General features: G+C 38.6%; 1 protein-coding gene across 1 annotated transcript; it reads left to right on the forward strand.

Moving 5' to 3' along the window:
• Window positions 1-558: 558 nt before the first annotated feature.
• On the forward strand, window positions 559-26,654 carry LOC145772330 (integrin alpha-8-like). Its single transcript, XM_082584204.1, has 19 exons — window positions 559-739; window positions 10,030-10,139; window positions 12,068-12,135; window positions 13,445-13,651; window positions 14,653-14,842; window positions 15,319-15,467; window positions 16,543-16,690; window positions 17,027-17,158; window positions 17,430-17,709; window positions 17,931-18,085; window positions 20,412-20,548; window positions 21,085-21,272; window positions 21,845-21,989; window positions 22,482-22,618; window positions 23,127-23,231; window positions 23,304-23,385; window positions 23,543-23,776; window positions 24,530-24,748; window positions 25,033-26,654. Exons 1-19 carry the CDS (start codon window positions 561-563, stop codon window positions 25,246-25,248), a joined length of 3,081 nt encoding a protein of 1,026 aa, XP_082440330.1. The 5' UTR covers window positions 559-560; the 3' UTR covers window positions 25,249-26,654.
• The last annotated feature ends 68 nt before the right edge of the window (window positions 26,655-26,722 follow it).

Consider the following 26,722-nt stretch of genomic DNA (forward strand, 5'->3'; position numbering starts at 1 on the left):
ACCGGAAGTTTGTAGATTTGGCCCAGTAGTACAGAAAGTTTGCCGACCCCTGCCATAGATGACAGATTAAAAGAAAAAAAACAAAACAACTATGCTACATTTCTGACTTTGGTAAAGAATTTCTAATCCTGACAAATACTGAAAGACTCATGTGTTTTAAGGCATATGGTAGGCTATGCACTGTAGAAACTGTTGATATGTTGTTCTTGTTACATGCCTTGCAGTCAGTTGCCAGCAACAGATCCAGCATGTGTGTATTGACAAAAACCATTGTGAAGCAGCAAGTTATCTTCATTATTGAATTCTAAAGTTCAACTTGTTGTAAAACAGGAAGTTACATGATTTATTGCAAAATGGCACATTGTTCACAATATTAGGTTTAGCATGATGACGATGAAGGGAATAAATCAGTATACTGTACAAGGTTGTCTTTTGGCATAGCTGTACATTGTATATGTATATTGTATATACTACCGTATATACTATCATACAGCTGTGCCAAAATTTCCTGGTCTAGATTATACATCTTGCTATTAATTGCAGGTGCATTTACTAGCATAATGCAATATTATTATAGTTTGTTAAAATGTTTATTATGCTTGCTTGTATCACTGGACAATTTAAAAATTTTAGTTGCATTTAATTTGGATGCAGAATTTCCAATATTCTTTACTAGCCCTCGAAGAAACGCATACTTTGGTTATGCTGTTGATTACTATGCAGATGCAAATGATGCATGGTAAGTTTTCATATTTAAGTTTTATTTTAGACTAATATGCTTGTTTTGTATGATGAGACCAAAGATAGTGTGCACTTTTTTACCATCACAGCATATTTAATTTTAAAGCAAACATTACCAACCCGGGGTAATGAAAATATAGACCAATGGTGGGCAAACTGCGGCTCGCCAACAATTTTTTTGTGGCTCTTCTAACTGAATAGTAATATTCCAAATTGAGAAAGGTGAAACTCAAAAGTTTGTACCAGACACACTCAAGCGGTTTTTTATTTTCAAAACAAGTTAAATTTTTTCAAAAATACATTATGATGATGATGATGATTATGTCAAAAATATCCTGAACGTGTCATTTTGGCAATGTCAGAATGAGAACAAATAATGCTTTCCTGAAAAGGTAAGTTCAGAGCACAAATTGATTGAATACCAAAATAAGTTACAAGGACTAAGCTTATTAGAGGAGTTTCAAATGTCCAAGTCAGATTTGCAGGAGCTAAATCCATATTTAATATCCTTGTAAATCCAATAAAGGTTAACATGGTCAGTTATATGGCTGTCCAGTTTGTCACAAGTTACACGTCTACTATAGAAATGAAACATTGAAATGTAAGAACACATAGCTCTAAAATTTTTTGAGAATGCCACTCTACAATTGAGTTTTGGAGACAGGTTCCAAATAGTAAAAGTCTTGTACATGACATTTCTGTAGCTATTTAGCAGAACATAGGTTATGGTTCTATGGTTGTGAATCTTTATTTGCTTAAATGAAGTTTGGAAAATCATAACATTAATGGCTGTATTTACGGCAACGTAAATGTAGTCACTTTCTAGATTTTATTATTGTCTTCTGTGGCTATCATGTGAGGGCGGCTTTTATTGTTTATTTTTAATCAAATTGTGTGGTTTCTATTCAAGGGCAGTTTCTATTCAAGAAAATACAGTATATCAATTCTCTGTAGTTTCCAGTCTCACACTATTTAAGCAAATTATGTGTGAATGCAACAGACGTTGCCCAGTAGCAGACTCTGTACCTGTCACAGAGTGCATGAAACATATATATCTTTCATATATTTGGGTCTCAAGAACAATAAAAAGTACGGTACTTGTTTTCAGCTTTAAATTTTTAAAACAGGAAATGTTTTGAAAATATCGTTGAAGAAATGTCACAAGCTACTCACTTGTACATAGGACTTTTACAAACTACAGACGAAATCGGTTAATAGTATACTGCTTAAACGTATCAATCGTTTATTTGAATCAAAACCTGAAATCCCAAACCAAATCCAATCTAATGTTAAGTAAAAACATCGGTTAAGCGCATACCGCTTAAAAGAATAAGTCGGATAAAAGCATCAGGATTTGCTTCCAGTTTGCATACTTCATTCATTTAAAAAAATAAATCAATAGTTTTTTTTCAAGTCTAAACCTTAAACCATTTGACCAGGTTAACACTCGCAATAGTATTTCAAAATTTTTTTTAATATAATATAATTTATGTTGTGGAACCGGTTTTCTTCCTATAGGATTCATCAGCACAACTGGATTGAAAAAAAACTATTGATTTATTTTCTTAATGATTGCTTTCTGCGTTAGGTTGATCGCCCATTTAAGGAAGTGTCATAGTACCTGATCACCTTTACCAGTTAGTTTTTCTCACTTTTGATTCATTCATTTAATCGTATAATTATATCCGTTAGCGAAAAGACATTGTCTCTTTTTTGCTTCGCATTATTGTCTGCAATGTTCAAAGGCGAAATGAAGCAAAGGTGAGACAGACGCATGCGCTCTAAACGGGTCTGCTACTATTCGGTGAGTTCGATTCGGTGAGTCCGATTCGGTGAGTCCGATTCGGTGAGTTCCTAACCTCTAACCCCTAACTCCTAACCCCTAACCTTAAAACGGCAATGATAATTAGGCCACGGTACCCGATAATTTAAAAAAAAATTGAAAAAATCCCCCGTTAAGGGATCGGACTCACCGAATCGGGCCATTCCGCTCAAAACAAAGACAAGTGTCTGTAATCCCAGGCCATAATCTTATGTTCTAGACATCGCGCTACAAAGAACCAATTTTGCACAGCTGGGCTTCATTGTAACAAAAGAGCACACAAAAGGAATAATCACACTAAAGAAGTTTAAATGCTTTTGATGTCACGACTGGCCTTCCAAGGAATGGACATGGACAAATTATTTTGTCTTAAGAGGGAAGTGTTGGAAAGCATGTCCAAAAGTTTTTACCAGAAAACTTTGGAGAATTTTTTTTAAATTGCTGAAAAAAGTAGCCTACTGTTGTGAAATGCAGTGCATAATTTCATTTGTGCAGTTTCGTTCAGTCGAAGAACATTGCAAATTAATTATTTTACCAGACACCGCAAAAGACTTGAAAAAAAAACTTTGCGATTTCAAAACAATGAGTGTGAGCCGTGTTTTTCTACCATACCACTATTTTCGTAGGCCACGTTCCATATTCTAAACTACACAGCTGGTACGAGCTAAAAATAGCACGCTTGAATCAAAAACGTCAACGTCAAAGTTTGCGTTGTGACGTCACAGAGATCGGTGAGATTAAAAAAAGTCCGATTGCTTCAGTTTGCAGAAAAATGCTTTGATCATTCCTGCTCAGCCAAGTCAGCAAAGCTGGTCTTTTTTACATTGTTTCAACGTCTGCAGATAATAAATCAATGTAAAAAGGACCAGTTTTGCTGGCTGGAACATACAGCATAATGTTATGTAACACAGAACTAGTAAACTCTTTAAAGTTTGACCAGAATTGTAAACAGTTGTATGAAGCATCAGTTGTAATGTGCGTTGCAGCCTAATCAGCACAGTTGTAATGTGCGTTGCAGCCTAATCTTCCCAACAATTACGCCCATTCACAATAAACCTTTTTTTTAGTAAATTGGTTAAACGAATCAATCGTATAATCGTATCAAAACGTCATCAAATAGGTGATTCGATTAACCGATTTCGTCTGTATATGGCAATTAAAGGTTTATTGATAATGTTAGCTTCATCAACTTTCATGAATGTTTACATGGCACCAGTTTTATCTGCTGGTCTTTTTTTTGGTATGCTTTGTTGCGCAATACAGTAATACTATAACAGCAAAACTACACAGCATGCAAAAGATTCATAGTTTACTAACAACATAGACACCAGCACAAATATTGGTTATATGCCAATATCAATAGTGATTTTACCAAATGCATGTAGGTCTATTTATTGAACATACGTATTATGTCGGAATGGCTCGTTTCGGCGAGTCCAATTCGGCTAGTCCAATTCGGTGAGAGCCCTATTCGGCAAGAGCCTTTTTCAGCGAGTTCCCTATTCGGCAATTTTTTGAATTTTTTTTTTAAATTATTGGGTACCGTAGCCTAATTATCATTGACGTTTTATGGGTTGGGGCATGGCCACCTAGTAGAATATGGCCGGCTATGTCACATACGAAGGCCTTTTTACAACGGGCCGATAGAAAAATACTTGAAATTTGGACTAACAAAGAAACTGCTCTTACTGGCATGGGGTACAACAAAGGAGATATTTTTCAGACTTGTTAGGCGTTTTTAATGCATTTAACAGGTGCCTAACCTTACATATTTAGACATATTGCATTACCAAACTACATAATAAATGGTGCAAATTAATAATTTGTAAGTGAACAAACATCTCAAAATAAACAATAGCAAACAGCACAGACTATTTTTTTTACAACAGAAATAGTGTAAGGACATGCGAAAATAATGATGCCGTATATGTTTTATTCAATGAAGTGGGGGGGGGGGACTACAAAGACGATAGTGATCATGGTGACGAAAAAAAGACATCCCATAACTACAATAGAATCTTAAACTACTTTTGCCTTTTCTTAAATGCTACAATGTTATCCTTTCTTTTTGACTCATTTATAATCTTTTGGTAATTATTATAATAAATATTAATTATTAACAACGATTTTCGATGCAAAGTTCACATGTAAACTTTACACCAGAGAAAAGATATTTTTTGAAAACATAGGCTACTGCATAGTTTTTCGACAAGGCAATCCACGTAACTGCGTACCTTTTCTTCAACAACATCTAAAGCAGCAAAAGCACTATAAACAAAATCAGAAAGTGGCTGAGAAGGCACATTGATGCCCCCCTTGACAAAAGCTGAAAGTACAAAGGAGCTTTAGCTGCAGAATCAGCTGTAAGTAAACTTTTGCACATTGCACATTTGGAGCATTTAACAAGTTTTTTGCAATATAACCGGCTATTGTAAAGCCAACTTTTGCACTTTTAGAAGATAATGTTGCGTCCAGGGACGTCAAACATTTCTATGGTAACTTCATCCACATCTTCCTGAAACTTTTCAAAGCTTGAAATGCATGGATCACTTGCAGCTAGATCCTCTTTCCAAAAATGAATATCCCTTTTCAACAAATCTTTTTGCACATGCAAATTTCGATCTACTAACAGCTTCAGCAACCTGGGGAAAGCCAGACAACTTGTCAGAAATAATGTTGTAAAAAATCAAAAAGGTTTATTCCCGACAGTACTGGAAACCATCTGGGCAGTGTGTCTCAGTTATGTCACTGAAAATAAGATATTCTGTTTTTCTACGAGAAGTCTACCAGTTCATCAAGTTGTTTTATACGAATTTTGGGTGCTTTTCGTGGAGGTGGTGCTGGAGTTGGTAAAGCTGATGGAGTGATGGCGTTTTAATGCTTGAATTGAGTGAACTGTCGGAACTGGATTTAGATGCCACTTGAGATTATTTCTTTTACCATAACTTACAAATTTCTCTTCAAAATGTTTCATACACAAAACAGACTTTTTTGTAGGCTCCCAGTTAGATCGGTTAACAAATTTTATCCATTGCAGCAGCAACACTACACAATATCCAGAGGAAAAGCAAACTTAGAAATATTGGTAGCAGAAGTAAAGTAGCCTGATTTGCAACTAAATGCAACGCATTTGTTAAGACATTTTGTCACTTAATTTCTATAAAATGCAATGAAAGAACAAGTCCATCATCTACTTGAACATGTGAACTACAGATCATGACCGATTCGTGATCATGTATAATTGTATAGGCTATCCTACATGCCAAGACTTGCATCACGATTCATACATTGATCAAAGAGTTACAATATTTTGCTGACAGAAAACGATTAGTTTATCTAGTTTAGTTTTGCGAACATGAAGTTAACCTGCTTTCCTTTCGTCAACTGACTACAAAGTTAAAGTAGGCTACAGTAGCAATTAAAAAGTATGCTGAAGTGAAGATACAACTAGGTCGGTAGCCATTGCATATCAGAAGCTTGATTTGCTCAGTAATCAGCTACATAATTTCGGTTCCGTGCATTACTTTTCTGTGCTATGTTGCTTGAGAATATCACATGAAAACTAACTGCACAAGTGCACATATTGTGCGACTATATTGTTTTCCTTTTCACTCTAGCTGCTAGACTTGCCTATGCTGTGACTAACTGCGTATGAGTTAACTTCATGGTTCACTCCCATCAAGCAAAATGTCCAGCTGCGCAATGTTTCAGCTCTCAATTTACAAACTTTCTTTACATTGAGTCAACGTCCACAAACCCGCGATTCATGTCTACATACTCTCAAGGCAAAAGTAATGTGTTTTGTCTGCCGAACTGCTATGAAACAGTCGGCCCGGTATTTTAAGGCTTCAAAATGTGACATAGCCGGTCATCTCTACTACGGAATGGCCCGTTTCGGCGAGTCCGATCCGGCGAGTCCGATTCGACTAGTCCGATTCGGCGAGTTCCCTATTCGGCGAGAGCCTTTTTCGGCGAGTGCCCTATTCGGCGAGTTTTTGAAATTTTTAAAAGGAAATTATCGGGTACCGTAGCCTAATTACAATTGCCGTTTTTACATCGTTTTAACGTCGCTAAACGTTGAAATCGTGCAGAAAGGAATAAAAAGAAAATGTTTGAACTATTAAATTAAAATTCGTCATGTCAGTTCAGTTGTTTTTATTTTTGACCATCATATCAAAAACAATACACGTCAACATAGCAAAGGTAGAAGCGACAAAACGCGAGCGTTAAAACGTGCTTGAATTCGTCATGTCAGTTCAGTTATTTTTATTTTTGACCATCATATCAAAAACAATACACGTCAACATAGCAAAGGTAGAAGCGACAAAACGCGAGCGTTAAAACGTGCTTGAATTCGTCATGTCAGTTCAGTTGTTTTTATTTCTGATCATGATATCAAAAACAATTCACGTCAACATAGCAAAGGTGTAGAAAAAGGTAGAAGCGACAAAACGCGAACGTTAAAACGTGCTTGTGACCGAAGTAAGTTACTGAGTTGAAAGAAATTTGGCAAGGTTGCATCACCTTCAGAAAAATTTAAGATATGAAGGAAAAATAAAACGAAGAAAATGTTACAAAAAAAATAATGTTTATGTCTATAAGTTAGTACTTTTAAATAGTTAAAATCATAGGCGCCTAACTATTTTTTTGGCCGTGGGGGCGAAAGCGTGTTTCATCAGCAGCAAGGTAATTTCAGCGAAATGTCACGCAGATGGATGACGGAATTATGTCGTCACACTAGGATTGCTTTTATTGCCACACTCGGAGTTATCGCTACGTTCGACCTACCGTTAATGATTATAAACAAAGCTCGACCAAAACACATGCTATGCGTCTGCGTTGGCTAGCGGTTGATGGACTGCGACTCTTTAAGCTAAGCACAACATAAAGTTTAGCAACGAACTAGATTTATTAGCATGAAACAAGAGACGAAAAGGTTTACTAAAAGATATACTGTAAATGGAATGAAAATACTAACTTGATCATATGCTTGAAAATATACCTGTTGAAAGCAAAATCATTCATGTTTACATCAATTCAACAGCACGTCACCTTTAATAAATTTAAAAGTTGCTGACATCCATAAACAGCCCTTGAAAAATAGTTACAGAGAGACGTTTGATTAAGTTTTCGACTTGACATTGCTCCCTTTTCACTACAATATCGCAACTTATGGCTGACCAGCTTTCAAGTTTCAATTCGCTGTAATACGCCCGTTTTCGTGTTGCAGATGAAACAAAAGATGCGCATATTCCCCGCCTTTGATCGGGTTTCTATGGCAACGGTCGTGTGTGCGCCATGCAGTTTGCGCGAGTCCGTTGTTGTGTTGATTATGCCGCTTGTGCGACTGTGGGCAGTAAGGTTTGTACCAGCCCTTGTTACGTTGGTTAGTGGTAACCTCGGGCCGAGACTTCAAGTTCATTTTCACAGCAACCGATTCACTGCCGCGACAATTCTCTGCAGAGGTTTCGACTTTCGAAAGCGACAGCGAGGCTGTTTGCAAGCGCATTAAGTTAAACGCACGCTGCGTCAACGTAGCAAATTATGTTGTTTTTGGGTGCATTCAACATCTGATGACATTGAATCGACGCAAAATGGTAGATTTTTGCTATGTCACAGGCAGCAAAATCTGTCATTTTTACATTGATTTAACGTCTGCAGACGTTAAATCAATGTAAAAATGACAGATTTTTTTGTCTGGGGTGGGATTGTAGCATCGCTACTCGTTCTAGGGATTATTTACTGCGAAGCTGTTGCGGTTTGCATTTAAAAATGTTTTTCTGCTGCCGATCGCTAGTTCATCTATTGTTTTATGTATCAATGCCGCATAAAAAGTTGCTCCCACGCGGAAATATGCGTGGGGGCCTGGCCCCCACGGCTTAGGCGCCTATGGTTAAAATGATTAGTTTGGATCAACAAATGTGTGACCTACACTCCTACAGCTTAGATTGAAAGGAAATTATCGGGTAGGCTACCGTAGCCTAGTTATCCCGACCAGCAAAAATTTGTTCCAAGAACCCAGTTAGCCTAACAGTTCATTTTTACATTGTAGTAACAGAATGAAAAGGCTAACCAAATGTGTGGCCTATCGTTTTAACGTCGCTAAACGTTGAAATCGTGTAGAAAAAGGTGCTTTTGCTGACTAGGATACGTTGAAACTGAGAAACATTCACAGAAGCCCTACGATACGTTGCATTTTTAAGATAATGTATTCAGACGTTGAATCAATGTACAAATGAAATGTTATGCTAAATGGGTTCTTGGAACAAATCGTAGGGCTTCTGTGAATGTTTCTCAGTTTCAAAGTATCCTAGTCAGCAAAAGCTCCCTTTTCTACACGATTTCAACGTTTAGCGACGTTAACACGATAGGCCACACATTTGTTTAGCTATTTCATTCTGTTACTACAATGTAAAAATGAACTGTGTTCTTGGAACAAATTTTTGCTGGTCGGGATAACTAGGCTACGGTACCCGATAATTTCCTTTCAATCCAAGCTGTAGGCCACACATTTGTTGGTCCAAACTAATCATTTTAACTATTCAAAAGTACTAACTTATAGACATAAACATGATCTATTTTTTTTTTGGAACATTTTCTTTGTTTTATTTTCCCTTCATATCTTAAATTTTTCTGAAAGTGTTGCGACCGTACCAAATTTTCTTTCAACTCAATAACTTACTTCGGTCACAAGCACGTTTTAACGTTCTCGTTTTGTCGCTTCTACCTTTTTCTACACTTTTGCTATGTTGACGTGTATTGTTTTTGATATCATGATCAGAAAGAAAAACAACTGAACTGACATGACGAATTCAAGCACGTTTTAACGTTCGCGTTTTGTCGCTTCTACCTTTGCTATGTTGACGTGTATTGTTTTTCATATGATGGTCAGAAATAAAAACAACTGAACTGACATGACGAATTTTAATTTAATAGTTCAAAAATTTTCTTTTTATTCCTTTCTCCACGATTTCAACGTTTAGCGACGTTAAAACGATGTAAAAACGGCAATTATAATTAAGCTACGGTACCCGATAATTTCCTTTCAAAAATTTCAAAAACTCGCCGAATAGGGCACTCGCCGAAAAGGGCTCTCGCCAAATAGGGAACTCGCCGAATCGGACTAGTCGAATCGGACTCGCCGAATCGGACTCGCCGAATAGTAGCAGACCCTCTCTACTAGTATGGTCATGGTTGGGGTTAGAGGTTAGGGTTGGAGTTAGGGGGTTATTTGAACATTTAGCGTCGTTAAATCGATGTAAAAGCAGCAATGATAATTAGGCTACGGTACCCGATAATTGAAAAAAAAAATTGAAAAATCGCCGAAAAAGGCTCTCGCCGAATAGGGCACTCGCCGAATAGTAGCAGACCCGTATTATGTAGGTTGATATTGTTTTTCAATTATCCCAGTTCTTTGTTAATAACTGGTCAGCGTTTGATGCTTGGCATTTGACTTGTGTTTTTAGGATTTTGGTCGGGGCTCCTAATGCAAGGTTCAAGGAAGGGGAAGTCTACAAGTGTCAGTACAACATCTCAGCTTTTCACACCATTTGTGACGTTGTGACCATCCCCATCGGTTAGTTGTGTCAAGCAAAATGTTTTGCAGTTTTAGGTTTTTCTTGAACAAGCATTCTTCAAATATTTTGTGTTTCAGATGTTCAATTGTTAATTTAACCAAATGTGTCCATGCAAGGACTACTAGTTTTGCACAAAGTTTGACCTGCACGCACAGTGTAGATGAAATTCAGATTAATTTTGAATATTTTAAATCATTATCAATTGAGGCTTTATAGACCATCGGCATGCCATACAAAAATCATTGTCGTCCAATGACAATTGAACATTTTGCCCAGAATTTTGGTAAATTTACATGCAATAATTACGTTTGTTGTTTCACTTTTCCTTTGTTGTTTGTACCTAAATCACTGTTCTCTGGAAATAATGCTAACTTGGAACTAATTGCTGTTCCAACCAGGGTTGGCTGATTTAAATCAAATGATTTAAATCATTGATTTAAATCGTAATTTAAATCAAACAATAAAAATCAAAAAAATCAATTGAAAAAATCAAATGATTTTTTATTTGCTAAAATAAAAATAAATACATCAACAAACGTTTTACTGCTTCTTTGTAAAAAGTTATATTTAAATACATAAGGCTATAGGCTATGCATGTTTTGAAAGGCAACTTAGTTTACTTGGCAGTTCACACTTGGGACTTGTATACCAGCTCCAACATAGTATATTAGGCTAGAGCTTTTTAGGTAAAAAAAAATACAATCAACGATTCAGAAAAATGATCTGTGACTTAGTAAGGATGGTACTATCATAATATATCTGTGATGTTAAGGACAATAACGTTAGTAGGTGGGAATAATTGCACATGGCCAGGGTGACTGCTCTTGTCATTTATGAGAAAGGATGAGCCTTGGTCTGAAGTTGCAGCAATGTAATAGCTCAAAGTATAGCTGTGATTTAAGATACTGATAATTAAGTATAATACGGAGTTTCAGTTGTGCATTTCAACTCAGACAAAAAATTGTTTCAGCATTTTAATACAAAAGAGGGTAAGCTGCACTATTCTGCATTGAGGCTCAGGGTTTTCAAATGTGAGAGTTTGAGCTAAAAGACACGGCACAGATTAATTTTTATTAGACCTTTTTTAAAATGCCTGTCCAGGTTAAAAACCGTTTTAAAAGATTGGTACTTTTTAGATCATAGAAGTATTTTGCAAAATGTGTTTCTTTCTTTTTTCAAAAACATGTTACCATTCCACAGCTATTGATATTTTGTAGAGCCATAAACTTTAGCGCGAATTTTTCCTTTTTATTCAACACAGATGTTGTCATGCAATGTGACGTCACGATGGGAGTTTTGCGCTCAAACGTAAGGAAAGATCTTAGTGTAGTGAGATGACAGTCTGAGACTCACCTCAATCTCGATATGCACAATTGTGATGTGTATAAAGCAACATATCACACCTACTTAAAAATATGTGCAATAGACAGGCTAGCCTACAATATGATAATAAAAATGATTAAACACTTGCAAAGCAAAGCCTTTCAATCAATCAAGGGGTTAAAAATGATTCTGCTATCTTACTAAAATGATCTCTTCCCCCAAGTAGACTCGACGCTTTTTTATCTAAAAAAAATCAAAAAAATCTGATTTAAATCAAAAAAATCCGATTTAAATCAAAAAAATCCGATTTTTTTGATTTTTTTAAAAAAATCATGATTTTTTCCAACCCTGGTTCCAACAAAGGTTGCCAATTTAGGATGGTTTTAAAATTTTTAGCTAGCTGCATTTGAAAGGTATCAGTTTGTATAGGTTTTGCTCATAGAGAGAGATTGATTGGCTTGAACGGGATACCATACGAAGGTTTCATGTGTATTGGTGCATGGACTATGAAACTAATCTATTAACCTTACACTTTGACTATATTTACAGCATATATTATATATTATGTATCTATATAGTCCATAAAATCACTTGTTTATTTCAGCAACAAGTGATACACGGAACGGGATGCTGGGTTCAACTGTCACTATTGGAGAGGGTAAACAAGCACTGGTAAGTTGTAATGGCTGCTTGTGGGTTGACACTAAGACTTGAGTATTTATGCATACAAGGAACAGGACAATATGCTAATGCATATAGTGTCATCAATAATTAACGTTACAAGAGATCCAATTCAAAAACTGGCAAAAGAGGCGAACATGGCCTATTAAACCATGTTCACAGTTCTCAAGAAGGATTTGAAGATGAGTCCATTCAAACACATGAAGAAACAGTTGCTAACTGCCAATACCATTGAGAAGACATGATTTTCCATGAGCTTTCCAGGAAATGAATGATTTGCAACATTTCGTTTCAACAGTGTTCAAAGTGTTCATGTTTTGTTTCACTTGGTATTACAGTAGTGTCCAATGCATTGTCAAGATAGGCCAACTGACAAACACATTAGAACCGCTATAAAAACACTTATACAGCATTGGTTCAACTCCTGGGGTATAATGAAGCCAATCATATTCTTGGAAGAGTAAAACTTGAATTGGCATGCTGGAATCAGACACATGACTGTTGCTTTCCATACGGATTATTATTTGAATTATTGCACAAAACAGATAATAAAAATCATGGACAATTTTCATACGCCTCATCTGCACCATGTTTATCAACCGCATTACAATTTTTTCATCCTCACAAGTGTGTAGCATCCCAGGGGTTGAAAATCACTGGTTAACAGGCAACAACGGTTCAACAAGCAAAAGCCCTCTCCCTCTGGCTACAGTGATTTTAAAAGTACAACAATAGTACATTACTTTAGGTCTGATGAATAGAACCTTGTCCATTAATGTCGTATATATACTTAACAATCTGTGTTGCCAACTCTCAATATTGTTCATTTTCACGAGTTTGTGTCTCTCATTGAGCTGCCAGAGCAGGTAGTTTAAGAATTTGTTATCTATGCACCAGTTTCGTTCCTTTGATTGGTGATATGCTTTCACATTCTTGTTGTTGGATGTTCTTTGCATCATATCAGCATTGCGAATTGATATTGTGGGATGTCGACTGCTGGTATTTTTTGATGGCAGTGTGCATAATGGCAGTCACAGGATTAGTTGCCTGAAGTTAAGCCGAAAGGTTCGACTTAAATTATTTGTGAATATGCAAATATATTCTTATAATGCTCAACCCTGTTGTATAATGTATATATATATTGTTGTGCCTTGCCTGTCTGAAGAAATAACTTGTATATAATATTTAAACTTAGGATTAAACCATTTTTGCATTTGAGAGTAGAAACAAGCTTTTACAGTATTCCTTAACATCTTGTAAAGCTGTTACTGGTTACCTCTGACAAGCATGTGTTTTCCAGTCGTGTGCCCCCCAGTTTTCCCACACTACCACCACGCCTACGGCAGTCATCTATGACCTGATCGGGATTTGTTATTTCACTGAAGACTTCACTGTGAACGAACCGACCATTTATCGTTATCTCCCCTGTAAAAGCAGTATCGGCCAGGACCATTATGGAGACAAGCATACTTTTTGTCAGGCTGGTTTCAGCGCGGCCTTTACCAAGGTGAGCATTGTTTGTTCTCCTCTGCATTAGCCTAGTAGCTTACTAGCGTGAGGCACGTGTTGATTTTGTCATGTTTGTCATTTTTTCATTGAGTTTAGATAAATTGAGGCATTGTCACCAATTAAATCGGTATTATTAAATTATTGTAGATTCTTTGTGATACGTAATTATTATAGAGCTCGACCGATATCACTTTTTTAGGCTGATGCCGATACCGATACTTATGAAATTTTTAGGCCGATACCGATATATATCAACTACGAAAAATTTGTTACCAACAAAGTTATTAAGCAACAAACCAGTCCAAGAAGGTTTATGCATTGGTTGCTGTAATGGAAAAATCATTCTTAACACTAATCACAAAAAAAACAAAAAAGAAACAACCAAATGCAATACTGTTTTGTGTTCAATTCAATAATCAAAGTTCAATAGTTTCAAATTGTAGTTCAAAAAACCCAGTTTCTCAGCATTCATGCCAAAGAGAACATCTTTTGTCATCGTAAATCAGTCCAACACGACAGGAGTTTCTGCTAGGATTCGCACAAAGACCTGTGTCACCGCCACTGGCCTGATAAACAGAAGCACAACCAAGCAGCACCAATTAAATAGGCAGCTAGAAGAGCGCCCTTCCACGTGCACAAAACAAGACATTCAAAAGCATACCCACGGTTTGAGCAACTTGTGTTTCTTCTAAAGGCATGTATGACTGGTTTTGAGTGTGCTTTTGCCGGCCAATGTTTATCGGCAAAAAACAGCCGATACAATATATCGGCTAGTCCTGATATCGGCCGACCAAGCTCTAATTATAGTTAACGGAGACAATTTCGACAAACAACGATTTTTGCGGAAAACTTGATGTACATCGTACTGTACTGGATGAAGTCATAACTCCTTAAACACTTGACGCGATTTGATTTATCATCATAAGAATTATATACCCAAATGCCCAATCTTTTGTGTCATCTCGGGTGATCTGCTGATGCACTTACTGATATATCTAGGACAACAACAAGATCTTGCTTGGTGCCGTTGGCTCATACTACAGCCAAGGTTCTATCATGGTGATCGGGCAAAACTTCGACCAGAACATCAGCGACCTTCCTATCCATACGGGCGAGTTTCACCCGGTTCTGCCCGACGGTTGGCAGCTTGTTGACTATCTGCGACAAACCTATGACTCCAATTACATGGGTGAGACAGAACTCATGTTGTAACTGTTTTGATATTTGTTTTCAAAAGACCGATTTTACAATCCAATCCATAGGTCGCCATAATCCAATTATTTGCGAGAAACACAGATCCGAAAAATAAGAACTCCAAGGAAAAAATAAAGTATAATTTATTGATTCTTGACTGCAATCCATGTGGAAATATATGTATGGCAGTCACATTTGTGTATTTTGACGTTGGTTTGACTGTTCAGTTAAGGTATTGAAAATTGCTATTGCTTGTTTAGGGTGTGGTTTTTTGCAGTTCGTTTTAAAAACTTTGTTTTTCCTCGAAACACAAAATAAAACAAAGTTCTTTTCATGTTTAATATACATGTAAATTAATCAGATTAATACATAAAATATTATTATTTTGTGTTTGGAGGACGGGGTTGTGCTTGTAGGATAGCAGTAGCACTTTCATTGACTTGAGTTATTGACTGGTTTTTGTATTTGTAGGTTACTCAGTAGCAACAGGGAGGACAGCTAGTAACCTCGCACTACTGGTGACCAGTGCTCCTCGTAGGATGGGCTTCGATCTACTTGGAGCCGTCGTTGTGTACGACGAAGATCTGGAAGCTCCACTTGCTAACTTCACAGGAGAGCAGGTTATTAACCTATACAATGCATGTCTGATTGTCTGTCTGATTGCTACGTTTGGTAAAGCATTTTTGGTTGCGTGTTGTAAGCGACAGCATGAAGACTGACATAATGATTAAATAGGACATGGTATTCTGTTGAATGATTGTCAAGTTAAATTGAGCTTGAAGCTCATCGCTCCGTTCGTTTCTTCCCTGCCAGTTGTCTCATTGAGAACATGCCATTGACTGGGATTAATGCAGGATTGCGTCATCCGCATTGTCGTTCTATGATTTCCTGATTGGTCAATTACTTCCTGTCCTGCGCACTATCGTTGTCGTTACGTAGAGTTTTGAGTGTTGTACTTAATGCTAACAATGTAAAAATCAAACAGTTGAGCCACCGTAGCATAATTTTATCTTATGCTCGATGCATGTCCTGATAACTAGTTCAGGTCATCACTGTCGCTATCTCAAGGGTGATAAAAAGCAGAACTTCACGACCCCTAGCTAAAACAGAGGTTCGTACGAATAATGAGAGAATTAGCAAAGAGAAATATTTGAATTGAAATTCGTTTGTTGTTGAGTAGGCCCAGTAGGGTATAGATCTCTGAGGAAAGGTAATACCGGTTTTCTTTTCACTTTTATCCTGTAACCAGGCTCATTTAATAATAATAATATTCGTTCTGTACAATTAAAAGAGCAGTATTAACCCTAGTCACTGGGCAATGTTACTTAAAAGTCATTCCGCAGGAAGCATGAGCCGTGCGATGAAACATCACTGAATTCGCCATCTAAATCGTCTGTTATTGTCGGGTATACGTAAAAGTACTTTATAGAAAGAAAATAAAAATTCCTTCGAAACAGCGTGAATAATCTTTGTTAAAAGGAAAGTGTAAGAAAACAACATTGTTGTTGCTTTTGTCACGAACGTTACGTAACAATGTAAAAATTTACGCCTTAATCGCAACGCAACAATCGATTCTTGCGTCACACTTGCCACAATAGATGAATAACTTCAGTCGGTCTGTGTTTAGTTGTTCGCCCACACCACTCATTCCGAGTTGTCGAAAATTTACGTCGATTTAATGTTGTTTTATCACAGATCGGGGAGTCGTTCGGGCAAGGCTTGGCCGTGGTCGACCTCAATGGGGACAACCTGGATGACGTCATTGTGGGATCACCTCTTTACTCTGACGTAGTGTACAAGCAAGCTGAGATCGGAAGAGTCTACGTCTACTACCAACGCAGTGGTAACGTTAGGCAGCATCTCTGAAATGTCATTGAACTGTAATTTAATGTTATATTTACAACTTAATCAATACCATTAAATTGATAACATTTTCTGCATAACCAAAATGTGAGGTATAGATTTTTAACCATGTGCTCCTCACTATAACTGAAGGCAATTCTTCTGTGTTTACCCATAGTGCAACAAAAGTTAGTCATTAAGGCTCTGGTTCAATCTGTGCATGACATTTCCTACCACGGGATGAGTCAAGTGCAAGAGGCAACCAAAGCAAACGTAATAAAAATTCAGATAAAAGCGATTCTGCGCAAAAATTTGTAATGTCATTATCTATTTTTAGGCTTGGAAAGCAAGAATCCAAAGCGCCACCTAGTGTTTTCTCAGCCAACAATACTTGAGGGCTTTTCATCCATGGGTCGATTCGGGAACACTATAGCGCCCCTTGGTGACGTGAATGGGGACGGCTTCCAAGGTAATTCTGGCCAGTGGCTGGAGTTTGAGGTTTTGTTTTGCAGCATCGGTGATCAATCTTTACCGATAATTACCATGATTTACAGTATGCCTCTCTACTTTGATGAGAATCCTCCGAATAGTTTTGGAAAGCATCAAAATACTTACAATAGAGGCGACTCAACTTCGCCTGGTTTTGTAGGCGTGTGATATACAAGTTAAAAGTTTTATTTTAAGACAACCTGTTTGGTCCCAATCTATGCAAAAGTAGTGACTGCAAAATATCTTTCCAGATATTCTTGTGTCGGCTCCATACGAAACAAACAACGATGAGAGCGACTCCGGCACCATGACTGGAGCAGTATACGTCTTCAACGGGGGGAAGGAAGGCCTGCACGAGAAACCTTCGCAAGTTATACATGGGTACAACTTACAGAAGTCCCCTAACTTTGAAAACCTGGAAAACATCAGGGGGCTTGGTTACTCCATGAGAGGGGGAAAGGATGTAGACAACAACGGTTATCCTGACGCAGTGCTGGGGGCTTATCTTTCAGACCAAGTTGTGCTTATCAGGTGGGTTATTTGTGGCTTCATGTTTTTGATACTCCTGGTGGAGTCGGAGCTAGCTTAGAGAGATGTTTTTGTTTAAAAATATTATGTCTTGCGTGCAGATTACCATATCACCATAATATGGTTTTTTGTTGAATTAGCCTTTCTTTGAAATGAAATTATTGGCTTTTTATTGTCATCAACTCACTGTACTGGCCGATTTTTCACCACTTTTAACATTACAGATCGCGACCAGTGGTGGAACTTGTTGTTTCAAGCAAAATCAAACCGAACAAGGTTGATCCGGAGGCATTGACTTGCACCTCTCCTTCTGCGTCCGCCTGCTTCCGTGTCGATTCCTGCTTCTCATACACCGGCAAAAACCTCCCTCCCTCTATTAGTATGAACTTCTCTTGAGTTTTACTGAAGTTTAAAACATTGGTATTAGGGTGTCCCACTCTTAGGCGAATTTTCAGGAAAATTAGGTTTGGGTCAAATCCTGACTGGATTTTCGTCACTGATTTCAAAAATGACGTTATTTTTTCATTATGACGTCATCTTGATGTGCCAGCTAGCGGATTTTTGTTATAAGAGCTAGAGAATTGAGACATGCGCCAAAATGACCGGAAGAGACGATTTCTTATTTGTTGTCAATACAATATGAAACGCTAACAAATAACTGCATATATATTATATAACTGCAACAGAAAAAGAGTTATTTTGAAAAAAACATGTTTTTGCTCATTTTTGGACAAAAAAATGAGAAACACGGCAATTTTGCTACAGTGACGCTTTTATTTCGATCGTTAAGTTGCTGTGCTGCGCCACATTGTTTAACAATTAAGTACAGTGGTAGTTGTCTAGCATATTGTATTTACAATTGATTACCTCAGGACTGATTTTTACATGCATGTTGCAATTACTAATACTAGGTGATCATTTGATCATTTAGTTCTAAGATCTATCAAACAAAACCACCATTCAACAACACAACACAGTTCAATGGGATTATTTATCACACCATACTGTGCAAAGCAGCACAAATGCGCAAGTCTGTTTTGGCCAAATCATCTTGGTCATCTCGAATCAAGCCGTTCACAACGCCTTTCAGTCTGCCAATGAAGCGCTTTGTATGCCGAAACACGATGGAGATAAAAAACATGCTATGCATGGAGCCTTCTTACTTTCTTCGGAGAAAAAATCACTTAAGTTGCCACGCTTCAAAAGCGTCTGCTCGATATCAACGTTTCTTGGAAAACTTTTCTGTCTTACCGCATCAGCAGCAAAAGACGGAGCTTCAGCGTGGGAACTTAAAGCAACGTTTTTAGAGCTCAACCATTGGGATGCATGTTTAACGAAATGTTTCAGAACAGCGTTAAATACTGGTTCATCGACATATTTGTATGCAAGTAATTAATCTCTTGTAAACAGTACAATTGAGGGCCCTTCAGCAGCAGAAGGTTTTAGATGGATGACTAAAAATGCTGGCAAATAAACACAATGAAAGAAACCATACGTTGACGTTTAGAGATACCATGAGGCTCAACACAATATCCAATCATTCTTAAGTAACCACTCGCTGTTGTTATCCAACGCGCATGGGACACGCCTTTTGTCGCAATCTTGTCGGATTTTCAGATTACTTAAGTTTAAGGGTTACCATCGCTCTTAGATTTACTGCTAAAACTGTATTTCGTAATGCTTGCCAGACAAAATTTATGAATCTTGTGTGCAAAATATCCCAAACAAAAATGATGCAACAATGCATCATTTTTATTTTAGGATCTACAGTTTATGACATAACAATCGAAATAAACGCGTCACTATATTCTATTGTTAAGCTACTACCACTGTACTTAATTTTTAAACAAGGTGGCGCAGCTTAAAATCGAAATAAAAGCATCACTGTAGCAAAACCAGGGATATCTATAACTACTATAGTTATAGATATCCCTGAGCAAAACCCAAGCAAAATTGTCGTGTTTCCCATTTTTTTTTGTCCAAAAATGAGCAAAAACGTGTTTTTTTCAAAATAACTTCTTTTCTGTTGCAGTTAGCGTTTCATATTGTATTGACAACAAATAGGAAATCGTCTCTTCCGGTCATTTTGGCGCAAGTTCCAACTCTCTAGCTCTTACCATATTCGTGATAAGGCCAAAAAAACAAAAATCCGCTAGCTGGCGCATCAAGATGACGCCATAACGAAAAAATAACGTCATTTTTGAAATCAGTGACGAAAATCCAGTTAGAATTTGATCCGAACCTAATTTTCCTGAAAAGTCGCCTAAAAGTGGGACACCTTAATATTGGATGTACAGTACTTTAAATGAGAATCCACAGTGGCAGAGCAACACAAAAACGATGACAGCGTATCAGAAAACCTGGTACTAGTACAATTTTGTAGCACCGATAGATTGTCACCAAAGTAAAAACAAGAGGGTTATTGAAGTTTGTGTCGTGTTTTTGATGAACATGACATTTTATTTAAACCTAACGCATCCTGTTACAAACATAGCATCAATCTAAAGTCCAACTATCGCATGAAAGTTCCGAAGCCGTTTCGTTTCTTATGTTGGAAGGTAGCTACTGGTTCTGGTTGTGTGTCAATGATGCTCCATTGAACCCAAGACCACGGTCGCTTTAGTCTAGATGCATGCTCATTTGTGCAAACAAATCTCAAGTGGCAGTTTGAAAAGGGAATTGCTGATCGAGTGGTTGAATTTCAGAAATCTCTTACTCATACGATGTCGATTCGAGCAAACCGGAAGGCGAAAAACGATCAACTCTGCTGGATTCCTCCGCTAGGAACATGACGTTGATGGCTTCAGTGACGCAATGTGTCAACGAGACGGTGTATATGAAGGTGCGCTGCCTGCTATTTTGTTGCCAATATTTTGGTAATCACAAGGAGGTGCTGTTCTGTCATTTCACGCTTCAATTCTGATTTTCCTTATTTCTATTTTATAACGTACCTATGAGTGGTCGTGAAGCTTTTCCAGATAAGCCTTGTTAGACGTCTCCATGTACTGTATGTTGCAGATAGCCCCCTTGGCAATCATGAAACTTGGATTGTAGGTAACGCATTGTAAAAGCGAAATTTTGTAGATACATCGTCTGTGTGATGATTTCACCATTGCTGGTAATACTAATTACATGGAATATGGTTGGACCCTGAAGCTCAGTTTGCCGTGCATGAAATCTGAAGCGATATGCGCTTGAGCGTGGCGGCGATTGCGTATGTGCAATTGTGCATGCCATAGTATACTCGATTTAGAAATGTAAATCGAGTTCTGCATACATAACAGCAGAGCCGGTCAGCTATGCGCATGGACCTAGACATGCTTGCTTTGTGTTTAGTGGCAAGCAACCACAAGTATCACTACTATTTGATAATTACAGAAAGACATGAAAGACAAGCTCTCCCCCGTGTCGGTGACTATATCTTACCGGCTTTATGAGAGCCACGTGCCTGTAGAGCCTATCCTAGATATGCTGGCTGGCACCTCCTCTACTACACAAGCGGAGATGTACAAGGACTGCGGGGCTGATGACGTTTGTATCCCGGGACTTGGTATTACCTCAGCAGCGTAAGTTGCAAAGTGTCATCGAAAAAAAAAGGTTTAAACTACAAAGCTTAGAAACTACAAGACTTTTACAGGCGTTTAATCAATGTAAAAAAACGCCAGATGTGCTATCTGGGACATCTTCCTAGAACCGGACTTTACCCGTCTGAAAGCACCAAGAGATCGTTTATTGAGAAACTATTTGCTGTCGATTTTTCTCGAGCTATCAAGTGCCGGTTGCTTACCCTTTCCTGCAATTTAACAAACTTGCCTAACTTTCTAATTCTAGATAAAGAGTGAGTAATGGAGGCAGAGCTGCGTTTAAGATCTTGACTAAAATGTACATGAATCAGTGATTCTGATTCCAAAGAGACAGCCATGTTAATCACAGTGACGCACGCGAATGAGACCATTGGGCTAAAACTTTCAACATCATCTCCTCAAAATTTTTAGACGATCATATAAATTTGCTATTTTTGGATAGCAGCATATCTATCATTTCGGCTTTCCAGGTCATAGTAGAAAGACAAAAGTTTAAATGGCCGCTACCTAGGATGGGACAATTTGCAAAAATCTCTATACTTGTTTCAACACAGAGCTCCGAAGAAGGCGCTGATCGGCGCTTACACCGAGATTGTGATTTCATCATCGATCACCAACAGCAAGGACAACGCCTACCAGACCCTCCTCGTGGTCACCTACCCTGAACACGCGTCCTTCAACGGACCTCTGGATGCAAGCGTAAGTTGATTCAAAGGTTGCTTTTCACAATGTCAAGCATCACAACAGCTGACATCTTCAGTTTCGTTCATCACCATAATACCAGCTTTTCAGTACCATTTTTGCGTGCAACTGTTGCCTAGGTCATTTGTGCAGCTCTTTAATGTGAAACCTCGGTTGTTTGAATCTTTATCCTGGGATTGAAAAAACCTCTTTGAACGCTTCATCTTGGCAGTTTTACATCCAGTGAAGGGTTGAACCACCCACGCAGGCCCGGTTACCGAGACTGTCAGAGTGAAACTTTTGGCGCTTGTTAAAATGTTGTCAGTTAATAATTCTACCCACTAGGCACTGCAGTATTGAAAGCCGTGCTTGAAGTGCGTTGCTTCGTTTTCCTGTTGTTTTTTTTGTCTACAAAACTCGGGCGCTTATCCAACTATGCTAACCGGATGGACATCCTCTGTAAGTTGCGATGCTCTGCAGTGGTCAAACATGCCGCTTCTATTACAACAGAGCACCAACTGCATCGACGTGAATCGGACAGTGAGCTGTGAGGTGGGGAATCCCCTAAAGAACGACCAGCACATCGAGATTGATCTCAAGTTCGGCATCCACGATTTGCTCGGTGACGTGGAGCAGCTGACCTTCGAGTAAGTTCTACGGGACAATTTTACACGAAACTCACTGATATCAGTGAAGAGAAACAGTGTGGTATCGAGTTAAGATGATTCTTTGCTCATCAGGGTCACAAAGTGCAGACACTTTGGGCCCAACCAGTGCAATGTTACCAGTAAGCAGCATCTCTGGTTTTATGTGCTTGCCGGGAGTGACGTTTAGAGCCGTATATTACAAATTGTGATGATAAAACTAGACGCGGTGTTGATAGAACTAAGCCACACTGTGGTGCTTATGATGGTTCAGTTCAAATATGGAACCCACGCAGAGGTGGACAACTCTAGCAGGTGAACCGGGGCGTCAAACTTACGGGCGTATGGTGTATGAATGTAGGCAACGGGTGCAGTGCGGCACTGCGGCATACCATTACTAAATCTCTTTACCGAGCAAAAAGTTTTATATGCGGGTGACAGCAATTTGAAGAATTTTAACATAATCTCCACCCCCATATTTTCGGTGTTGATCAGATTAAACATTTTACAGGACGCAAGCGACGTGCAAGAACGAACGTTCTTTCTCCACCCAGATGGTGCCGATTAACATCGACGTCGCTGTGGAAGCAAAGATCCAGACCTACAACGTGTCTCAGTGAGTAGATCAAGTTCTGTTGTCGACCGTCAGTGTAGGTTGACCTGTTTAACGTGCTACGTTCTATTCCAGGCCGGAATTCTTCCCATTGAACACGTTGTCTGAGCAAACTCATAACAGCACGGCTTCCAAGAAAGTGACACATACTTATGAGGTGAGTGCTTTATCAGTGACTTACTTACGTGAAGGCGATGGAATCCCAACATTTTATATAAATCTCAAGAGAGCTCTTTGATTAGCGAAGTTCGGTGGAATCTTTTAACAGGTCAAAACCTCGGTTGAACGATGATAATGACATCTTATTTCTGCAGATAACAAATCTCGGTCCATCAACTGTGTCTTCTGCCACCGTGTCTCTGCTGTGGCCGCTCAAGCTTCCAAACGGTGAATTTCTGTTGCTGCTTGACGAGGTGGTCACCAGTGGACCTGTTTCCTGCCACTACGCGCACATTGTCAACGCCAGTCTGGTCAAAACCATCACCGAGCTGGCCCCATCAAACGCTAGCGCTGGTACCACAGATTCCGTCGGGCCACCAAATTCATACGTGAGCTCTCTCTTTTTACGTCTTAATACTATAGGAAGTTAAACTATTTTAAGTCTTATTTTCCATTTATATTCGTAATTCAACCTGTAACACGCAGGCTATTCGTTTGTGGAACGACTGTTGGCATTATCACACAACGTAAAGTAGCAAGAAGAGAGCTGGTGTCAGAGCAGAGGTCAAGGTGGATTACCGCTTGAAACTGTCATGAAACTATTTTCCAAATTTTGCAATAAAACGGAGTGAAGTGATTGGGGCAGAAGGGATAGCGCATGTTTCAAGGGTGTTTCTAATTTTTTTTGTTTGGTGAGGTGTTCTTGTAGCATTTGTGCTGGAAGAGTTGTGGCGTTAGCTGCGACTTTGTTTGATTTCGGTGTAGATAGTGAGTCATATGCTTTGGAAGATAGATTATTTCCTTTGGATTTTTGGTTTGAAAGCAGTAGTTAAAAGCAGGGGTGCAATCGTAACGGTGCAATGCAGGTTTTATTTAAAGTGATGGGGAGACCTCTGGGATCAGACTTTTACACTTTTCGCCTGAGTTTTGACTCCAAAAGATTAGAAATAGGAGCTTTCTGTTCCACTACGCATGTGTTGTTGATGCCTCGTGTGCGCCTTGATTCGGTTTTCACTTCTGTTCAACGTCGGAGCTGTACTATCACATAGTTACCTCATGATGTAGCTTTGCTTTTTAATATCGCTGCATCATAATTTCGTTGAAACATAGAAAGCTCCCTTTCACTACATATACTTTTACAGAGTTGCATGACTGAGTCGGAATATTGCTACGAGATGACTTGCGTTGTTCTGGAGATGAAACCAAAGTCTGACATTCTCATCACGTTAAAGGGACAACTCAAGCTCCAGCCAATCCTTTCCAGCAGCCACGACTCCATCATAACTTCCAGCATGGTCTTCCAAATAAAAGAATATCCTTATCGCATCTTCCCTGGACCTGGTCCTATGCAAGTTTCTGAGGTAGGTGTCTTCCGAGTAGTTTACCTTAAAAGGTGCAATAAAATAGATATCTGTTTAATGCCACCGATCTACTCACTGTATACTTTTGCAAACTGATGACACAAGCACATGTTGCACAATAATACGCTGCTTTAGTAAACGTCGCTCCACTTACTTTTGGATTTTTCATCCTTGTTCGTAATCACCTACGCACAGTGTGCAGTTTGTCGTGGAAACTCTTTTGCTGCAAATCGCTTTCATTGCCGCATTGCAATCTGACTGACTTGTCTTTGTGCCATTCTCAGGTGAGCACGTATGCCGTCTACCGCCCAGTTCAACCTTCTACTTCTGTGGACTGGTGGATCATCGCTGTCGCCATCGCTGGCGGGCTGGTCTTCCTCATCATCATCATTCTCATCTTGTGGAAATGTGGATTCTTCAAAAGGAGAACTCCTCCCACAGAGCAGGATAAAGACCAACAACAGAAACTGTGCGAAGAAGAACAAAACGTTTTAAACTAGCCAAAAGGGAAATTACTCTAATTTTATTGACCAGTTTTATATCAGTTATATCTTGGGGGCACTGACACGTCTGTTTATGTTTAACACCTTTAACCTATCAGCACTACCACGTTTTCTTGTGGGGTAATATCAGCACATCCTGAGCCCTTCTCGGTAGTATTCTTGTACTAGCTAGGTTGCTTGCTAGGATTTCAGTATCGCAAGTCAGCTTTTGTTCATTGAAACCACTGGACGTTGGAACTGAGTCTGGATAGGCAGTTACTGAATTCTTCTTTGCTGGGAATGCACCCACCTGTTGCATTCCATCGCTTTTAGGTTTCGATTCTTTGACGTCCTTAAGGCGGTTGTGTCGTCCACTTCTCTTAAATTCAACTTCTGTGCCTTTTTCGTGTTGATGACCTGCGCTTGACCGGGATCGAACCAAGGCGGCGGCGTTTGCTTTAAGGTATGGCCAGATTTGAAAATCCAGGTTTGGAACTTCCAGAAATGACTTCCCTGTTTAATACGTATCATCTCGGCAGGGTGCAATTACCAGGGTTGCCAAGTTCCAAGTCTTAGTGGAGTGCTTTAAACAGTAAGGGATGGAACTAAACCACATGGGACTTAAAAATATCATTTCGCGCGTGACCACACAAGGTCGCGGAATAGCGTTCATCGCTTGATAGAAAAAGACGTCGCTGCCAACCAACACAAGCTGCTGATCTCCAACTTAGTATAATGAAAAGTGGTTCGATGAGCGACTTATAGACGTCCTTGCTCTATTTTAACCTTATGTTGCTTTAACGGCTATTCCATAAGTAAGGCTGCCAAATGCATGTTGCCCTTTGATGATCAGTTGAATGAAATTGTGTCACTTCATCGTGTTGTCTTTCGTATCATATCGTGCCAACCTGTTTGATTACTTTCTTCGCTGCCGACCGCTCGCTTTTTTTACACAAATGTTGCTTGTTCAACTTTATTCTTGCAATCAGCCTAAAAGTGAATGCATCAAGTTTTGACCATTTAATTTCACCTTATTAAGTATTTCTCATTTGACGGTCTTCCATTAGTCTTCTTGGATCGTTTCTGTTGATCGCTATTTGTTCCTTGAATGAAAAATCAGGTTTCCATCTATCTTCCTTGGTTCTCACCATGCAACGCAATTATTGTAGTTTTAACGTGCAAACATATTGCCACCTTCGTTTAATAATTCTCTTTAAATTTAGTATTAACACCATGCTGTGGTACTCGCAATGGTTCAATTCCGCATCATATTTTTTGTGTTTTTATTAATTTGATCTAATTTTACGGCTTTAACGAACTGTCGTTTTTATATTTGTTGCTTCTCAAATGAAATTTGCTCATCACAACGAAGTTTTCAATGTTTTTTGAAACACAGTCTTTGCTCAGTCGGTCGCAAACACCAGATCTCGTGTGAGAATCCTTTAAGGTTTGATCACGTTACCCGACGTTATTGGATGACAGTGTCAAAGTT

The sequence above is a fragment of the Aplidium turbinatum genome, chromosome 6 (assembly GCF_918807975.1).
Source record: "Aplidium turbinatum chromosome 6, kaAplTurb1.1, whole genome shotgun sequence".
NCBI classification, from domain to species: Eukaryota; Metazoa; Chordata; class Ascidiacea; order Aplousobranchia; family Polyclinidae; genus Aplidium; species Aplidium turbinatum.

Coding starts and splice junctions, on each gene's coding strand:
- LOC145772330 (XM_082584204.1), top strand. CDS start 561: ATGCAATATTATTATAGTTTGTTAAAATGTTTATTATGCTTGCTTGTA. Junction 18,086..20,411: donor AAACCTCCCTCCCTCTATTA/GTATGAACTTCT, acceptor GTTGAATTTCAG/AAATCTCTTACTCATACGAT. Junction 21,273..21,844: donor CTTGGTATTACCTCAGCAGC/GTAAGTTGCAAA, acceptor GTTTCAACACAG/AGCTCCGAAGAAGGCGCTGA.